The sequence below is a fragment of the Tenrec ecaudatus genome, chromosome 4, assembly GCF_050624435.1.
Source record: "Tenrec ecaudatus isolate mTenEca1 chromosome 4, mTenEca1.hap1, whole genome shotgun sequence".
Lineage (NCBI taxonomy): Eukaryota > Metazoa > Chordata > Mammalia > Afrosoricida > Tenrecidae > Tenrec > Tenrec ecaudatus.
Genome location: NC_134533.1, coordinates 15,778,509 through 15,796,080, shown reverse-complemented (window position 1 = coordinate 15,796,080; position 17,572 = coordinate 15,778,509). Strand labels below are relative to the sequence as shown.

General features: G+C 41.1%; 2 protein-coding genes across 6 annotated transcripts in view; one reads left to right on the top strand and one right to left on the bottom strand.

Moving 5' to 3' along the window:
* The window catches only part of LPXN (leupaxin), a 54,533-nt gene extending 48,604 nt beyond the window's left edge, over positions 1-5,929 (bottom strand). Inside the window, exon 1 of one of the 2 annotated variants that reach the window (XM_075545673.1) lies at positions 4,719-5,929. In XM_075545673.1, the coding sequence (XP_075401788.1) occupies positions 4,719-4,731 (13 nt within the window). In that variant the 5' untranslated portion in view covers positions 4,732-5,929. Of the gene's footprint in view, positions 1-20; positions 184-4,718 lie in introns of those variants that run through there. The other variant, XM_075545672.1, reaches the window with a different exon arrangement.
* A 2,984-nt stretch (positions 5,930-8,913) lies between these two features.
* The window catches only part of ZFP91 (ZFP91 zinc finger protein, atypical E3 ubiquitin ligase), a 28,818-nt gene continuing 20,159 nt past the window's right edge, over positions 8,914-17,572 (top strand). The window contains exons 1-2 of one of the 4 annotated variants that reach the window (XM_075545668.1): positions 8,914-9,328; positions 13,937-13,965. In XM_075545668.1, the coding sequence (XP_075401783.1) occupies positions 8,970-9,328; positions 13,937-13,965 (388 nt within the window). In that variant the 5' untranslated portion in view covers positions 8,914-8,969. The remainder of the gene's footprint in view (positions 9,329-13,936; positions 13,966-17,572) is intronic. The other 3 variants (XM_075545667.1, XM_075545670.1, XM_075545669.1) reach the window with 3 other exon arrangements.

Below are 17,572 nucleotides of genomic sequence, written 5' to 3'. Positions count from 1 at the left end.
CGCGGGGAATGTCTGCTCACTTGTGCTAAACTGCCCTCGATGTGACTTCTCCACAGAAAAGAAGGTTCCATCCAGGTCGTGCAGAGACCTCTGGGCTGATGGCAGTAGGAAGACAGTGTTCAGGGACGTAGACATCAACCATCTCCGCACACGCTGGCTCCCAGCCTGCTTAATTCCTTCTAGACAGCTTTCTCTACCATCCGTCCTGCTTGGGAGAGGCACAACTGTGTGAACCTACTAGCTCTGGATGATCTGTTATTTCATTTTACACTGCAGCCAACGTTTTTCTCCAAAAAAACACCTGGTAACTTAATTGCTCTGGTATCCCGTATGCTTGGACGTGACCTGAAAGAAGCTGTTTCATTTTTCTTAGTTTTCCATCTGGAGAAAAAAAGTAGATACTACCTGTTTCAGAGGGTTGCTGCAGGAATTGAAGTTGTTAACATATATGAAAGTACCTGATTGTTGCCTGAGTAGCTGAGTATATACTAGTTCCCTTTTGAATGGCAAGGATAAAAATTACTAGGTATGCCTTAAAAAAACAAAAACAACAAAACAAAAATGAAGACTCTCTTGGAAACTGGGCAAAAGTCTGGATTTCCCTAAGGCTGATCTCTGTCAATGCTCATGAAAGCGACATGTGGGAAGTCAAACAACTTATTGAATTGGGCCAATCTGCTACACAAGACCTTTTTAAAGTGTGGAAGAGGGAGCAAGGAAGTCACGTGGGAAGGTGCCACTGATTTAAGACATGATATTTCTGATAAGCTCATAAGAAGGTTGGACTATCAATAAGGAAGAATGGATGCATTTGAATTATGGTGTTGGCGAAGAATACTGCAAGTACCAGGGACTGCCAGAAGAAAAAACAAATCTCTCCCGAAAACAGTCCAGGCAGAATGTTCCTTAGAAGGGCAGATGACAAGACTTAGTCTCATCTACGCTGGACACATTGTCAGGAGATACCAGGTGGAAAGAAACATCATGTGGTACGGTGACAGACATGAAGACCAATGAATTAAAAGTGAGAACCCAGAAATATAACTAAGCATCTACCGATACCTGACATTTGATAAAGTACTAAAACACATTAAGTGGGGAAGAGATAGCCTTTTCAATAAATGGTGCTGGAAAAATCAGATCTCCACCTGCAAAAGAATAAAGCAAGACCTATATCTCACACCATGTGCAAAAAGTCAAGATGGATCAAAAACCTAAATATAAACCCTAGAACCATAAAGACTATTAATGAAAATTTAGGGACAAACTTAATGGCCCTGATACAATACATAAGTACACTATCAAATTTAATGAAAAAATACACAATATAAGAGCAAACAGAGGGCCAGGGGCTCCTAAAATATGATATTTATGAACATTAAAATACATCATCAAAGAATCCACAGTTTGGGTAAAAAATTAGCAATGACATATTAAATACAGGGCTAATTTCAAAAATCTATAGAAAACTACTGTACCTTAATGAGAAAAATACAAATAACGCAAGTTTTAAAATGGACACAGTACATAAAGATAATTTACTAAAGATGACATCCAGGCAGCCAACAAGCATATGAAGATGTGATTGCGTTCATTAGCCATATGGTGACTACCAATTAAAACAACAAGGAGATACCATCTCACCCCGAAACTCTCAGCAAAATAAAAAAATAATGAAACAAAAAATGCTGGAGAAGACATGGAGATTGGAACACTCATACATTGCTGGTGAGATTGCAGAATTCTACAACCACTGTGGAAAACAGCGTAGTGTTTCTTAAACAACTGCAAATACAAACACTTTATGACCCTGCAACCTCCCTACTTGGGATGTACCCTGAAGAAATAAAGAACAAAACAGGAACAGACCTATGCACGCCTATGTTTAGTGCCACAATTTCCATAATAGCAAAAAGTTAGAAACACAACCCTCTGCCTAAAGAAGAATGGCGAAACAAAACTCTGGACTATTATGCATTCTTTAAAGTCAATGATGAATCTGCCAAGCATCTTGAGACATGGACTAAATTTAAAAACATTAGGCTTAGTAAAGTTAGTCAGTCTTATACCGGTAAATATTTTATGACACCATTATTATAAAGGAAAATAAAAAAATAGTTTTCACACCAAAGGATTAGACTTTAAAGAGTACAATGATGCCAGGGTCATACAGAAGAAGAAAAAAATCACATCTATGGTGGGGGAGGAAGGAGGAGTGATAAATGAAAAACTGTTTCTGATTTGATACCATGGGCTGTAAAACTACACAGAATGGTTTTTTCTAAGTATTCCACAAACAAAAGGAGAAAAAAATTATATGTATATGTATTTACACAAAAAACCCATACACACACACACAAATTTCCTCCCCCCCACTATCATGATCCCAATTCTACCTTACAAATTGGATTAGACCAGAGCATGCACACTGCAATCCAGGGAATCCAGGACAGAGAAACCCCTCAGGGCCAACAATGAGAGTAGCGATACCAGGAGGACAGGGGATGGTGGAAGGAGAAAGGTGGAATCGATCACAAGGATCAATATATAACCCCTCTCAGGGGGATGAACAACAGAAAAGTAGGTGAAGGGCAACAGAGGACGATGTAAGATATGAAAATAATAATCTATAACTTATCAAAGGTTCATGAAGGATGGAGGGAGGGCAGGGGAGGAAAGGGGAAATAATGAAGAGCCAATATCAGGGGCTCAAGTAAAACGAAAATGCTTTGAAAATGATGGTGGCAGCATATGTACAAATGTGCTTGATACAATGGATGAATGTATGGATTGTGATAAGAGATGTATGAGCCCCCAGTGAAAGTACTGAATAATAAAAAAGAGAGAGTAAGAGAAGAGTCACAGCCTTAAAAATCCTCCAGAGTCCTTCCCCCTCAGATCTGTACCGTAGTCTGAGTGGCTATCAAAGGAAGAAAAGTAAAACTGAAACAGACTTTAAAAAGAAAGAAAAATTTATATCTGTCTTAGAAACAAAAAACAGCATTGTCAATTTATAAGATGATTTCAACCAAAAGAAATCAGAGAAGAATGTAGCTATTTTAACTGTAATATTCCTAACTGTTGTGGTGAACTCTGTGTTATATCTTGTTCCTCACAGTTTCCTTTTCTGATGACGTTTCGGTCTCTGAGATGAAGTGAGTTATTAAATTTTGTAAACTCATACATGTATATTGTATATATGTAAAGATATAATCACACTTGGTTTTGGAATTAAATTATATATAAAGTATTTAAAATAATAAAAAAAAATCTGTAAAAAAGAGAGAAAAGTTATCATGCTTGGTAGAGAACTAAACCAAACTTAGTGCCATGAAGTCAATTCTGACTCAGTGACCTTATAAAGTCAGGGCAGAACTGCCCCTGTGCATTTCCAACACTGTTACTCATCACAAGCCTTGTCTTTCTCCATCAGAGTGGCTGGTGGTTTTGACTCGTAGCTCTTGTGGATAACAGCCCAGTACATAACCATTATGTCACAACCAAGACTCCTTTGATAAAGTAGAAGATTAGCCTCCCCACCCCACAGAAAAACAACAAAACAAAATGAAGGAAAACTCAGAAGGAGTTGGATTGACACAATAGCTGCAATAATGGGCTAACACATAACAATTGAGAGGATAGTCCAGGCCCCGGCAGTCCTTCATTCTGTTGTGTCTCGGCCACTAGGAATGGTAACCAACTCTACAACCCCGAACCACCACGGACAGGCTAAGAACGTGAATGCAGCACCAAGTTCAAAATAGATTGATCCAAAATGGAAGTGTCCAAATCGATTTCTCATCCACCACATCTTTCTGCCCATTACCTTTCTTTCAATCGCTGTTTCCTTCAAGGCACCACCCCAATTAAAAAAGAACACGTACGAGGTGTGGTTGGTTCTTTGGGTTGCATGCAGTTTCAACACACTAAAACCTAAGACACAGTGGAATTACTACAGCTTGGATGCTGGGTAAAGGTTAGTGAGTGACTCAGTATTGGTAAGGATGCCAGCAGCAACAGTTGGCAAAAAGTGTGGAAAGAGTCCCAAGCATGACAAGCCTTTACTCCAAAGATCTGCAATCCGGATCTGAGTAATGTGGTCCAGAGTGGCACTGCTGGGTTTAATTGCCTTGTAGGGGGGGTAGGGGTATCATATTTGTAGGCCAGAGGAATCCGTTCCTTCAGAATTCCTCTCAATAAAAGGTTTAGCAACAAAATGACTGATTTAACACGAAACCATGAAACAAAGGAAACCACCGTGGCTTTGCTCCAGCCTCTGCTGCTCTCTCACTGCTGAATGTCAATGCCATCTCTCCCTCACAGCACCCTTGCGCCTATCCCGTTTCTTTCCTTCAAATCACGTCCTTGTAGCTGTGTGACCACCCTATGACCTCTTGTAGCTCCCCATGGGCCACATGCCATTAGAAAGCCAAACGGAATCATAATTCAGTCCAGAAGTACTTGGGGAAAGATTATTGTGTAGTGAGCACTACACTCTCTGCCTCAGATATCAGTGCAAACCATGAGCCAGGGGTTCCCCAGAACAATCACACTTCCTCATGCTTCACTCTTGGTTGGCTGAAGGCAGCCGAGAAGTGAAAACACCAATCTTCCCTGTACTGCCTTCAATCTGTCTAGCAGGCCCCCACCCCCCAGTACAGAGAGAGCCGCCAAGAGGTGATAGCCTTAGCCTTTCTCCTCAGAGAAGCTCCACTCACCCAAGTCTTCCATGGTCACACAACCAAGATGCTCTGGTCCCACAGGTTGTGAGGAACTGCTTTGGCATGTGCTGCAGAGGGAGGACCGCAAAGGAACTGAATGAGACAGAGTGAAGCAGCCTCTATAACCCTTTTTGGTTCCTGTATTTGCTCAGCACTTCCTCTCTTTTGATTTGGTGAATTTCTATCTTCTTTTTTTTTTTTTTCTTTTTTGAGGTCACAGTTTTAAAAAGTGAAACAGGATTGACATAGGCAGGCAGATTGTAGGATTTTGATTCTGGTGGTGGATTAACAAGAAAGATAAAGCTTTAAAATTCATTTAGTGACATTCGAGTATAATTTCCATTGGGGTTAAGAAGTGCCCAATCATTTGGCTGTGTTTAAACTTTTTCAGAAGTCATGCTTACCCACTTTACTGCGTGGACTCTACATCCTTAAAAGGCAGAGCTGATACGTATTCACATTTGGATTGCCAGGGCCTGACTTATCTCAGGGGTCTAAAAGTCTAATATCTAGAGAGGGAGGGAAATCAGTCACTAGGAAAGGACATCGTGTGGAGTAAATTGGTTGTTCTGTGTTGGTTGCTGTGGAGTGGACTCTGAGTCAAGCGACTCCACTGGGAAAGAGGGAAAACCTCCCGGAGGTGGATTGACATTGTGGCAGCCATGCCCACAAACAGGCAAAATACCATGATGATGATGCAGGCCCGGACAATGACTTGTTGTTATACACATGGTCACAGAACCTGCAACAACAGAAAGGCCATGAAAGAAACTGGAAGGTTTAAGAAAATGGGTGCTAAGTTGTTGACCCCTCAGTTAAGCAGAAGTCTTGCCTAATTACACTGGCTTGTACCAGTTTCTCTGGAAAGAGATACTGGAGCTAACTGTTCACATCTTTTACCACTGGAATTTTATTTCTCTTGAATAAATTTAAATGTTTACCAAATGAGTTAGGGAAGGCAGTGTGTGAAGAACTGTAATATTAGAAACAAATATTATCTGCCAGAATTCATAGGTAGCTTTGTTAGTTACCCAGTGTGATTCACTTTGACTTGAGAGCCTGTGGTCTTTTCTCTAAAACACAGTGGACTCTTTTGAGGTTACTCTAAAGGGAGTGTTCATTTTCCATATCACTGTCTGTTAAATTGAAAGCGGATTCCCACTCTGCATTACTTGGACTAGCTGTTGGATATCAGTGCTGTTCTGAGAGACTGTTTACTACAAGCTTGAGGTTTGAAAAATTTCCTACCCACACTGTACCAAACATTTTTTACAAGTAAAAATGACATTAGCTTTGTGAAAGTGCAAAAGAATCCACAAGGAATATAAAATGCTTGCCTAATCTGAAGTGGTACAGTGACTCAGGGTATTGCTTCCATTTTCTTTTGATGCCTCCTCCTGCAACATTTAATATTTTGCCCAATGATAAATTTCAATAATGAAATCAAGGCTTGAATATTTTCCCCAGTTCTTTCAGCTTGAGAAACTGAAGATGCACATATCTTTTGGCTGCCTAACTCGTTTCTTGCACACTTCTCTATAATACTTTGATTTCACCAAAGCAGCTTTTGAAATAGTCTATTCAGCTCTTATTTCATCATTTCTTCCATTTGTTCTAGTTACTTTGAGTTCTAGAGCAAGTTTCAGAGTCTCTTCTGACATCCACTGTTTTTTCTTTCCTAACGTCCTTTTGTTGTCTTCATGTACAAGGTGTTTGATGTCCTCCCACAACTTGTTTGATCTTTGGTCATTGTTCTGTTCATCAAATGTATTCTTGAGATGGCGTCTACACTCAGATGGGATATACTGAAGGGCTACTTTGCCACCAGACACCAACTTCTTTATGCCCTAACAATGTTCCATTATCTCGACAATTGAGCAAAACTTATACCAAAAGTCAACAGACTGCTTGCCATTGTGCTAGGCCCCGTTTTAATTTTCTCCGGCTTTAGTTTGAACTTGTATGAGTAACTGATAGTCTGCTCTACAGTCAGCCCCTGGCCTTGTTCTGACAATATTGTTTCTCACTCATCTCTTCCCACTGATGTACTCAATTTGATTCCTGTGCACAGACCAAGTAGCAAGGTTCACATGCGTAGTGAGTTCATGAGGCTGAAAGGGTATTTCTGTGTTGTCTTACAAGTCAAATCGTCTTAGAAATACAGTCTGAATGCTCTTTGGAAGTGAGGCTGGCAAAACTTTTATCTTTGGACATGTTATCTTGAGGCACCAATCTCTGAAGAAGGACATCAGGCTTGGTAAAGGGTCAGTGTAACTCACCCCATGGTGGCACCAATGGGCTCAACTTAACAATGGTGGACACTTTCCTTCTGTTGTACCTGGGTTCCATAGCATTGGAAGTGCCTGGACAATGATCTGCAGTGGTAAACTGGGCCAACATACTAGAAGGAAAACCCCGTGCTTCGGCACTTGGCTTACGACAATTGGACTGCATCTATAGTTTAACTGAATGATTGATGTGAAATCCTGAATTGGATCCCAGTATCTTGTTTCCATCCTCATTCTTCTTCTTGAGCTTTTATCCAGACGCTTTATTTTCCAGCATTAAAAGGGCTGTTCTCAAGTTCTTCCTTGAGTAAATGGACCAGAGATATACAAGAGGCCAACTGCATGACAGATCCAACTTGGGAGTAAATGGAAACTCTCTGTGAAGCATGAAGCTCATTCGGCTGGACACACTATTGGGCAGCCACGAAAAGTCTGACAAAGCTTCTATTTTTTCTGAGTTCGGTGTGCAGCAGAGACATTATAAACTGCAGGTGGCTTTGGGGCAGGGAGCAGAAGGGAGACCTTCAGCTTCTCTGGGTAGGTCCCACCAGGTCAGGAACCACAACCCCAAAATTAAGCACCAGACACCAGGTTCTATATGCGCTCACAACGGTTGGGATCTCTACAACTGGTCCACAAACTTTTACTAAAAGTCAGCCGAGTGCCTTGCATTATGCAAGGCCTGAACCAGATACAGTTCATGTCTTTCAGGCATCCACAAGTTGTAGGTCAGAAACAGCTTATCCCGAATAATGTAGCTGGGTACATTAGCTGGTCCCATGGACTCTGCCACCTTACTAAACCAAGGTAAGGAATCATATGTATCCACTGTAGATATGCTATGGCAAAGCTAAGTAAAACAAACAATACAATAAACTCGCGACGCCACACAGACCAACTAGTGCCCATTTAGGGCAGCACTATACAAGTGTTACCGCCCAGCGCGGAAACACTTCACTCCCTAGAAGAGTAAACTCTGAAGGCGGAAAGAATATAAACTACTTTCCCCATCCAACATCTGTCAAGACCTCCCAGCATCCTCTCCGTCCGAGGTTTTTTTTTTTTTTAAACCACTACAGCCTTCCATAACTAGAACTTCACATCCCAAGATGCCTCTGGGCACTTCATTTGCGCGTGCGCCAGAGGGCGGGTTCTCCTGCCCCCACGACCCCGTCTCCGTTCTTCCGCCGCCATTTTGTTACAGACTCATCCGGCAGTCGACGCTGCTTTTTTTCTTAAAGGAGAAGCGACAGCTTAAAAAATTACCCCCCGTCTCCTTGAAGGAACTGGCAACGCTGACGAGAAAAAAGCCAAAGGCAGGAAAGTGGGACTCAGGGAGGAGGCAGAAGAACGGCCAATCTGCTTCCGCGGACTGAGGAACGCTAGAAAGAGCCCTTAGCGGCTCCTTAGGGAGGCAGGTGCGCGCGCAGCCACTCCAGGGTGCGCGCGAGGCGGGGAAAGAGGTGCGGTTTCTTCCTACCAACCTCCCTCGCGAGACCTGTCCCTCCCACTGCCCCTAGCGCGAGCTGAGAGGGGGAAAAAAGGTCACTTTCGGATTATCGCCAGACGCAGCCGTTTAACGGTGAGAGCGGGTGCGCGGGGAAGGAAACCTCGCGCGCTCCCTTGGAGCCATTTCCTGATTGGTCGAAGGAAAGGGTGGGGGAAGGAACCCGCTACGCCGCTACGTGAAAGGACTGGGGGCGGGGCCATAAGGCCGTTCCTCCTCTCTGATTGGTCCGCGGAGTGAACGTGTCCGGCGCGCGCGCGCGCAGCACCAGCGGCTGCAGGCCTTGAGTGGCAGGGGGAGGGGGGGTGCCCTCGGAGCGAGGGGGGGGGGGGAGAGGAGCGCTGGGTGAGAGTGAGCCGGTCGCTCCGGGAGGCGAGGGGGGCGGGGGGAGCAGCGCCGCGGCCGCCTCCGCCTCCGCCGCCTGGGACGAGGGGGTGGGGACGGACGAGCCCGATGCCGGGGGAGACGGAAGAGCCGAGACCCCCGGAGCAGCAGGACCAGCAAGGGGGAGAGGAGGCGGTGGCTCAGGCGGCTCCCGAGGAGCCCCAGCAGCGGCCCCCTGAGGAGGCGGCGGCGGCGGCTGCGGGAACCACTAGCAGTCGCGTGCTGAGGGGAGGCCGCGACCGGGGCCGGGCCGCTGCGGCCGCCGCCGCCGCTGCTGCCGCTGCTGCTGTGTCCCGTCGGAGGAAGGCCGAATATCCGCGCCGGCGGAGGAGCAGCCCCAGCGCCAGGCCTCCCGACGCCCCAGGGCAGCCATCCCAGGCCGCGAAGCCCCCGTCTCCAGCTCAGGGCAAGAAGAGTCCGCGACTCCTGTGAGTAACGCAGTCTTTCAGGCGGTGGGAAAGACCCCCCTCTGCCCGCACGCCACCCTCTCGGCTCCCGTAGCGCCCACTCCACGTGACATGCTGCTTGCGCTGCCCCCTGCCGGCTCCGCACGCTTGGTGTCACCCATGCCCCCCCCCCCTTTCCCTCCTGCTTCCCGCCCTACGCACCCCCTGGTCCCGAGCCTGCTCCCCGAAACCCTTTCGGAAACCCTCCCGGGTCGGCGACACCCTCCGATCCCCAGTGGCCCGCTTCGCCGCAGGCTCACCGCGCACCCTGGCAGCGGCACCCTCTTTGTCAGCCTGTCCCCTTCGCCTTGGCCGCCGCTCGCCGGCATTGCATCACGTCCTCCCCAGGAAAGCCGCAGCGCAGTCCCAACTCGCCGAACTGCGTCCCCGTCCCCCCACCGGCGAGTCACCTTAAAGCAGCTATTTCACGCTTAGCAGTTCCCGCTCCACTCTCCCCCTATTTAGAAACCGACCATGTATTGATGGTGGTGAATACGTGACTGCCGGCTTTAAATGTAGCTCCCCCCCTCCAAATAGGCTTTAGTATCTTGTTTCGTGTTTTTGTTTGTTCCTTTCTTTTTAAAACCAGATAGAATTTGGTGTTTTAGTATAGGATCTTCGCCCTTACAATTAAACTAATCTGAAGGGAATTACTGATACAGACACACCAGAGGAATCATGAACAGAGAGCCAGGAAAGGTTTAAACTGGCTTAAGATTTATTTCAATGGAAAGAACACAGGTTTGTAAGTTTTAGCAATTAATCACATTCGCTTTTACTTCATTCCAGGAGGCACCATCATGTGTGAGGAAATACAACTTAGGAAAAGCATTGAGAATTGAGGGGGAGAAGATCCCTGTTTTAGGTGCCCGACACCACTCTCCCAAGGAGAGTGGCAAGATTTGACCTGTTCCAAAATTAAGAATTAAATCAGACTCTGGCAAGCCTGCTTGAAGAGCCTCTCAGAAAGAGGAATGAGAGAGAGTATAGTGTGGAGCTAGATGTGCTTTGGACTTTGAAAAGTCATTTGAGTTTACGTAATTTGGAAAATTGCAAACTACACTTCTGTGGGCAACAAAAAGCTGTCCTTTAATTCTGCTTCAATTAGAATCCTTGACAATCAGTAGGTGTTATTTGCAATTACATGTGACTGGATGCAGTACAGGAGTAAAGAACGGATGTCCTGATTGGTGGTAGTATAATGCTGAGCAGTGCACAGGAGTGCGTTTTGTGTGAATTTTGTGAATTAATACAAATTGGATTTTTCATTTTTTGCATCACCATACTTTGTACCACTAGTTGTTGCCCTTGAGCCAACTCCAACTCAAGGTGACTGCAAGGTGTGTCAAAATAGAACTGAGCTCCTCAGGGTTTGCACTGGTTGGTTTTCAGAAGTCTGCTGCCAGGCCTTTTTTACCAGATGTTGTGTGGCCCTCTGCCACCAGCCCTTTGGCTATGGTTGAGCACCTTAACTAGTTGCACCACCCTGGCACTATTGGTACACACAGTGAAGTCAATATTTTAAATATTCTAAAAGCTCCTTTACCAGCACATCTGCTATTCGAATTCTCCCTCAGTTTTCACTTGTTTTACTTAAAAGTATTAAAGCAATAATCAAAGATAATTGTAGTTACCATGCTTTTTCCTCTTAACTTCAGAAAAAATACTAATCAGCCTTTGCACTTCCAAAATAATGAAAGTTAAGTTGAACTTTTCAAAAGGATCATGAAGTCTGGCTTGACTTCAGTTTTTTCTCCATACTATTCCTTATAGAGAGGAATGGATCATCATAATTCTTAGTGCCCCTCTCATCAATATCTAAAAATTTAACAGCATTAAGTATTCCGTCAGCCACAGACTTATTTCTTATTTATGAATTTCAGATTGTTAAAATGAATTTTCATTATCATGTTTCTGTTAAGATTTTTTTCATTTTATTATGTGGCCTGGAAAATCACTCAGAAGTCCTGAAGCAGTTCAGCCCAAATCATCTGGACTGAGCCAGCCTGGACCCAGTCTGGTCCAGGACTATGCTCGGGGTTAGTAGGCATGGCTCCTAGTCCCTTAGGATCTTAATAGTGTGAGGGTAGGGGGCATTAATTAGTGAAGTCAAACATGTGTACATGCTTTACAAATTTCCATTTTGCTAAAACATACGTTAACACTGATTTCTCCTACTCAGTTTAATCCTGTAATTCATTAAGACATTCTAAAAAGTTTTGATTATCATTTACTGTATTTCAAGTGTCCTCTAGCCTGGCTTCATCTCTGTTTTCCAAACACCTTGTTTCATTCAGGTTTGTTTTCCATATCCCTAACTTTGCCCCTTACAAGATGCTAGGCATCCTCTGGCATTTGTAAATAGCATGAAAGATGACTAATTATAGAAATTGGGGCTGCTTAAAACCTCTTGCTGTTAGATAACAAAATACTGTAGTGAAAAAAGCCATGGGCTTTGGCCAATGAACCCACATTTCCAGTCTCAGCTTTTTACCTAGGACACATTCCAAGGGACCTTAGGCAAGACCCTTATGCTTTTAAAATCTCCTTCTATCTATGATATTTTATGAACTTGTTCAATGGGCTTCAGTATAAATTGGATGCTAATTAGGTCACAGTTTTTATGAAGTTTCTCAAGTGTATTTAACTTCTTCATTTGTAATGTTCATAACATTTCAAAAGAATAAAGATTTATGAATGAAATGAAGCATTTGTTTTCAGTGAACTTGGTAAGTTGATTCCAACTCATGGTGAGCTGGTAGTTTAGAACTGCCCTGTGGGTAGAAGAGGGGAGAGCTTCCTTTTTGTCCATAGGAGCAGTGACTGTTGGCTTCGACCTGGTGATCTTGCCTAAACAAAAATGGAAGAATTGTTATGTACTAAGTATGATTTAAGAATTACATTGATAATTGTTAAGCCAATAAAATTGAGTTGAGATTCCCATCTTCCAATGGCTGGTATTAAATTTGTTTAAATTTTGAAAGAACTGTCTCACAAGAAACACATGCTAATCATTGATACAGTAGTTTTCAGACATTTTTTCTCTTTCTCATTCATAAAATAAAACATGCTTTCAGCAGAAATGTCAAACTTAAGGTCTAGGTTAAATTGCAAAACTTGTTACAAGAGCTGTTAGAGCCCCCAATAAAAGGATTTGTTTTAAAAAAAAAAACCTTCATTATACTTTGTAAAATAGTAAGTTCTTTGTTTACCTTGTGTTCTCAGTATGTAAAACCTTAATAAATACTGTGAAAACTTCTAATTTAGCTGTTGAGTAATCATTTAGCTCATACTGAGCATATTAGAAGTATGCTAGATTTAGATGAGAGTTACAGAATAAGAAAACAGCAGTATCGCTCTTTTCTGATGCATGGAAGTCTTTTTTTTTTTTGTGGGGGTACGGTGGGGGTTTCTATTTTCTAATAAAAGCGTAAAATGAAAAGCTTTTGGATGATATTTTTCTTGCTATTTCCATTTTTAAGTAAATAATGAGGGCATGAATGATGATAAAGAGGCTATAATCTGAATTGAAAAAATTACATGCCTCTTTCAGGAAGTCTTCAGTTGTGGAAGATACAAAACTTAGTTTTTCTTGTAGAATTATTAATAAGATAAAAAAACTAAACCCATCCAAGAGGTTGACAGTGTTTCAAATTTTTAGTTATTTTTGTAGTTTTTAGTTAGAGTTACACTTATCTCAATTTTAAATGAAGATCAGTGATATGATTTCAAATAAATTATAATATCAAGCTTTAATAAAAACAACAACCAAAAAATACCTATTCTTAAATAGAACAGAATTTTATTTGTGCTGTGGATTGTATTTATCTGGGAATTCTTATAAAACAATCCTTGGTTTTGTAGGTTTACTTCCCCTGCTGCCCTTCCTCCCCCCACATACAACTTTGTGCTGACCAGGCAGTAGCAGGTTTATGATAAAATACAAGACGCTGGTTGTTGAAATGGATGCACATAGGGAAGCCCTTTTTATTTGGGAAGTACAAGTTATATTTATTTTTGAGATTCAACTGTTGTTTTAGAAATAGATCTTAAGCTTGGGTTTAATTTATTTTTTAGGTTCAATAAGTCAACTGCAAATTGTTAAATACGCAATAGTAAGAAAGCAAGATGTTGAAACCTTAGGGTCTTATCCCCTGGGTTCAGCAGTATCAAGAGTTTGTCATGCTTGCTTCACCTCTTCTGTTTGGGGCAGAAGTTAGAGCAAATCCCAAGCATGGGATTCACTCCTATTTAGTAAATTTGTGTAAATCTCTGGGTATTGTCTTACGTATCCTTTTATGTTATGCTTAATAAAATTAACAGTATTTTCTTTGTATTCGTGTCCTTTGATGTTTATCAGAATAATAAATTCAGTCCTTCAATGACACCAGCTATTTCATGTGTGGCTGCTGCATGGAGAAGTACACAGATAGAATGTTCCCACCAACTTAGAAGTTCTGTTGGATGCTAATGTTATAGATGCTTTCCCCATTTTAGAGAGTGCATTATAGCCAGAAAGAGATAAAATCGCCACATTGTAAGAAAATGTGCACAGTTTCTCATTGAATATTCATTTCTCATTTCTTTCAGATGCATAGAAAAAGTCACAACTGATAAAGGTAAGACTTAGTCAACTCTGCTTATAATTTGATGGAAAGTCGCAAAAGTGTCAGCTTGGTAAATTCAGTTTAGTTCACATTTAGTAGCGACTTTTATTCAGCAAAATACTGAATTATAGGCAGAAGTTATTTAGGTGACGGATTTGGATGGTTACTTGGAAAATAGGATCTGACAGCTAAGAATGTTTCTTATTCAGGGATCACTTTGGACGTGCATGTGTGGAGATTTTAAGATGGGAAAATGCAGAGGCAAGTTCTAGAGCAGCTCTAATGTAAACACATACCAAACTCCAATGTATCTTCAGCAGAGCTCGAATTATGTCACGTGTGTAGAGGACATAGAGAGAAATTAGGTTAGGTTGCCTTGAGAGAACTTGCAGAATATCGTGACGTCTAATGGTTGTACTGACAAGTTAAATGATATTCATGTAAACCAAAAGCTATACATTGCTGATGAAATTAGCAATGCATTCTAGGTAATTAATCCTCAAAATCCCACTTTAAACCAACAGGTAAGTGATCTGAATATGGAGTTTTAGAGTTCAGGGTTTGAATTCAACTTCTGTCTTTTATTACAAGTAACTGAATACATAAAATCTAGAAAGCACTCACTAAAAGGGAACTTTTATGCTTGTATTAAACTCTCATTGAAATGAGTTGATGCAGTGGGTGCAAACATAGGCTCAAGCCTAGGAGCAATTTGTAAGGATAGGGTTGGAACCAACTCAGTGGCTCTTAACATTATGCTTGTAACATTTTAAAGAAACAAGTATTTTCAAACTCTTACCAAATTGTTTTATTAGCTTATCAAATCAAGCCGTTTATTAGGCGTAATTAGTAATCATTGGAGAGTTGTGAATAGTATATAGGCACACGAGAACTGATCTAATACACATTTATACAAATGACCGTGACGATTGTACAACACTTCACTGTTTAAACATCTGAGTTTTATGATGCATCAGGATGTGCCAAATAAAACTGTTTAAAACACACAAAAAAGGCTATCTAGTGGTCACCTTTTCCTGTGCAGTTTAATTTCTGAAATTTCCCAAGATTCTTTTATATTTAATTTCTTGCACACAATTATTTCATTAATATAGAATAATATATCAAGGTTTAGTCTGCTGAATTAAGTCATCCTCATTTCAAATGTTTGAGGCTTTTTATAAACCAAAGACGTACAATTAACTGTTTAATTGATAATTTGAGATTATCAGTAAAAGCTTAAGTCTTCCTGAGTTTAAGATAAAGATTCTTGTGTGGTGCAGAAAGCTTGCACACGACCACTAGCCTAAAGAACAGTGGTTCGAAACCACCCCAACAGTAATCTGTTTCTGTGAAGATTAAAACAAGAAACTAAACTTACTACCGTTAGTTGTTTCTGAGTTAGCATCGTGGAAATCCCTAGGGGCAGGTCTGTCTGCCCTGTGGGGTAGCTGTGAGTTTGTGAAGATGACACAGATCTACTTGTAATACCTTGGGTCGCAATAAGATGGAATCAGAATTCACTTGAGGACAGCAGGCTTGGGGGTTGGATGGGTTGGAGATTCAGCTTCGACATGTTTAAATAAAAAATGTTGTACACAAAGCAACTTTCCACGACTACTAAATTATTAAATTGCAAAGTGTGGTGCTCATTTTTCAAACTGAAATAGTGGGAAAGATATTGAAGTTGGCCCCTGTTCTGTTAGACTTAACTGATAACAGTGTATACAAAGCAGGCACAGCTGCTCAGCTAACTAAACTTGTGTTTATTCATTTTATTCATTAACAGCAATTAATCATTGAGTGTCCACTATGTGCCCAGTACTGTTCTAAGTGCTGGATTATACTGGTAACCAAATAGTGTAATGAAGATATTAAAACGGGTTGAAATGATGATGTTTCATCACGGAGGTGAGGAGGGACTTAAGTTTAGATAAGATGGCAAGGGAAGGCTGGCCTCCTGGAGAAGGTGACATACGAGCTGAAACCTGAATAATGATAATGAAACAGCTATGCTAATAGATATCTGGATGACGATAACTCCACACAGGAAAAAAAGAAAGGAAAAATTTAAAACTTGGACTACTGTTGCCAAAGGAATGTTTTGTTTGGTTTTTATGATTGTGGAATATCCAAGAAATCTGGAGGATTGGAGATTAGTTTATCCTTTTTGATTTGGCTTTAGGTTTTCGTTCTGGTCTTTCCGTTTTAGGCAAATTAGATTCATGGTAATGAAGTAACAGGATAGTTTACCTAAATTCATTAACAATCCTTTAATATTCATTTCTTCACTTTTAAATCTCCAACTAGACATTAACATGAATGCAACTAGATTATTTTCTCTATCTGTTGTACCTTTGCCATAAATAATTAAACTTGCCTGTCATGATTAAAAACACACTAAAGGAAACTTAAAGAGATAAATATGGGCTATACCTGAGTCATCAAAGCTATATTATTTTCAGCTTCTCAGAAACTGATTTTGAGTACTGTGCAATATAAATGCCAAAATAGTCAGCAGATACCTACCTTTTTAATTACCTTCCCTTTTTTCATTTAGACTATTTCAATAAATTAGTTATGGGAAACACTGATAATCTGTGTGCCTGAGATTTTTATTGTATTCTCACCTTTTATTCAAGATCATTTGATTATGTTCATTAATTCTCAGTGTGGAGTAGTGATATTTGGAAAAGATGATTTCGATCATAATAAAATAAGTTCACAATATTTCTGGGATTTTACTTAAACTATTTAGAGCTTTGACTCTTTCTCTTTTCAACTCAACTCATTACCCTTGAGTTAATCCTGACTCAGCAACCTCTGTGGATTTCTCGGGCTGCTTATGACAATAGAAACTCCAGTCTTGCCCTGTCTTTCTCCTGGGGAGCTGCTGGGGTTTTTGAACTGCTGACAGCCCAACACTTAAACTCTGCACCCCCAGGGGTCCTTCCCTTAAGTCTCTTTGTCTTACCTCGGTTATAATCATCAAATCTAAAATTATAAGTTTGCTTTGGTTATTAGTTTGTAACTTATAAGTTTGTAACTTGTAAGTTATAAGTTTGTAACTTATAAGTTTGTAACTTATAACCACTGCGCATCACAGCCTTGATTTTTTAAAATTAATTTAGCCTAATTTATTACGTCTTAAAACTTTCGTTTTAAAATATTTTTATAGTCTTCATTTCATCGAAGCTATTACTTTTTCCTCTGTTGGAATACTTTTGATTATTATCCTTTTAAGTCAGACTGTTGTATCCTATTCATATCTGTCTGGTTGACGTCGACTGTTTGCTGTTTCTTTTATAGATGTGTCTCACAGCCTGTATTGTTGAAAATGTTTTTATGCTTGTTATAGAACAAGTATCCTACCTCCTCCCTTTGCTCAGAAACTCTGTTACAGCCATTATCATTCTGTATAAAGAACAGTGTGAGAGACTCCTTGCTAATGACCTGGTTTCCATAGTTAAAGTAAATTCTTGTATGTTTTGAATTGGAAAGAGCTCTGGAGGGGAAATAAAAAAGACATGCATCATATCTTAACCCTCAGATTTGTGCTCATTTTTTAGCTTCAATGCTCTTCTCCACAAATTAATTGGTACTCTTCTAGTGGTGGCCT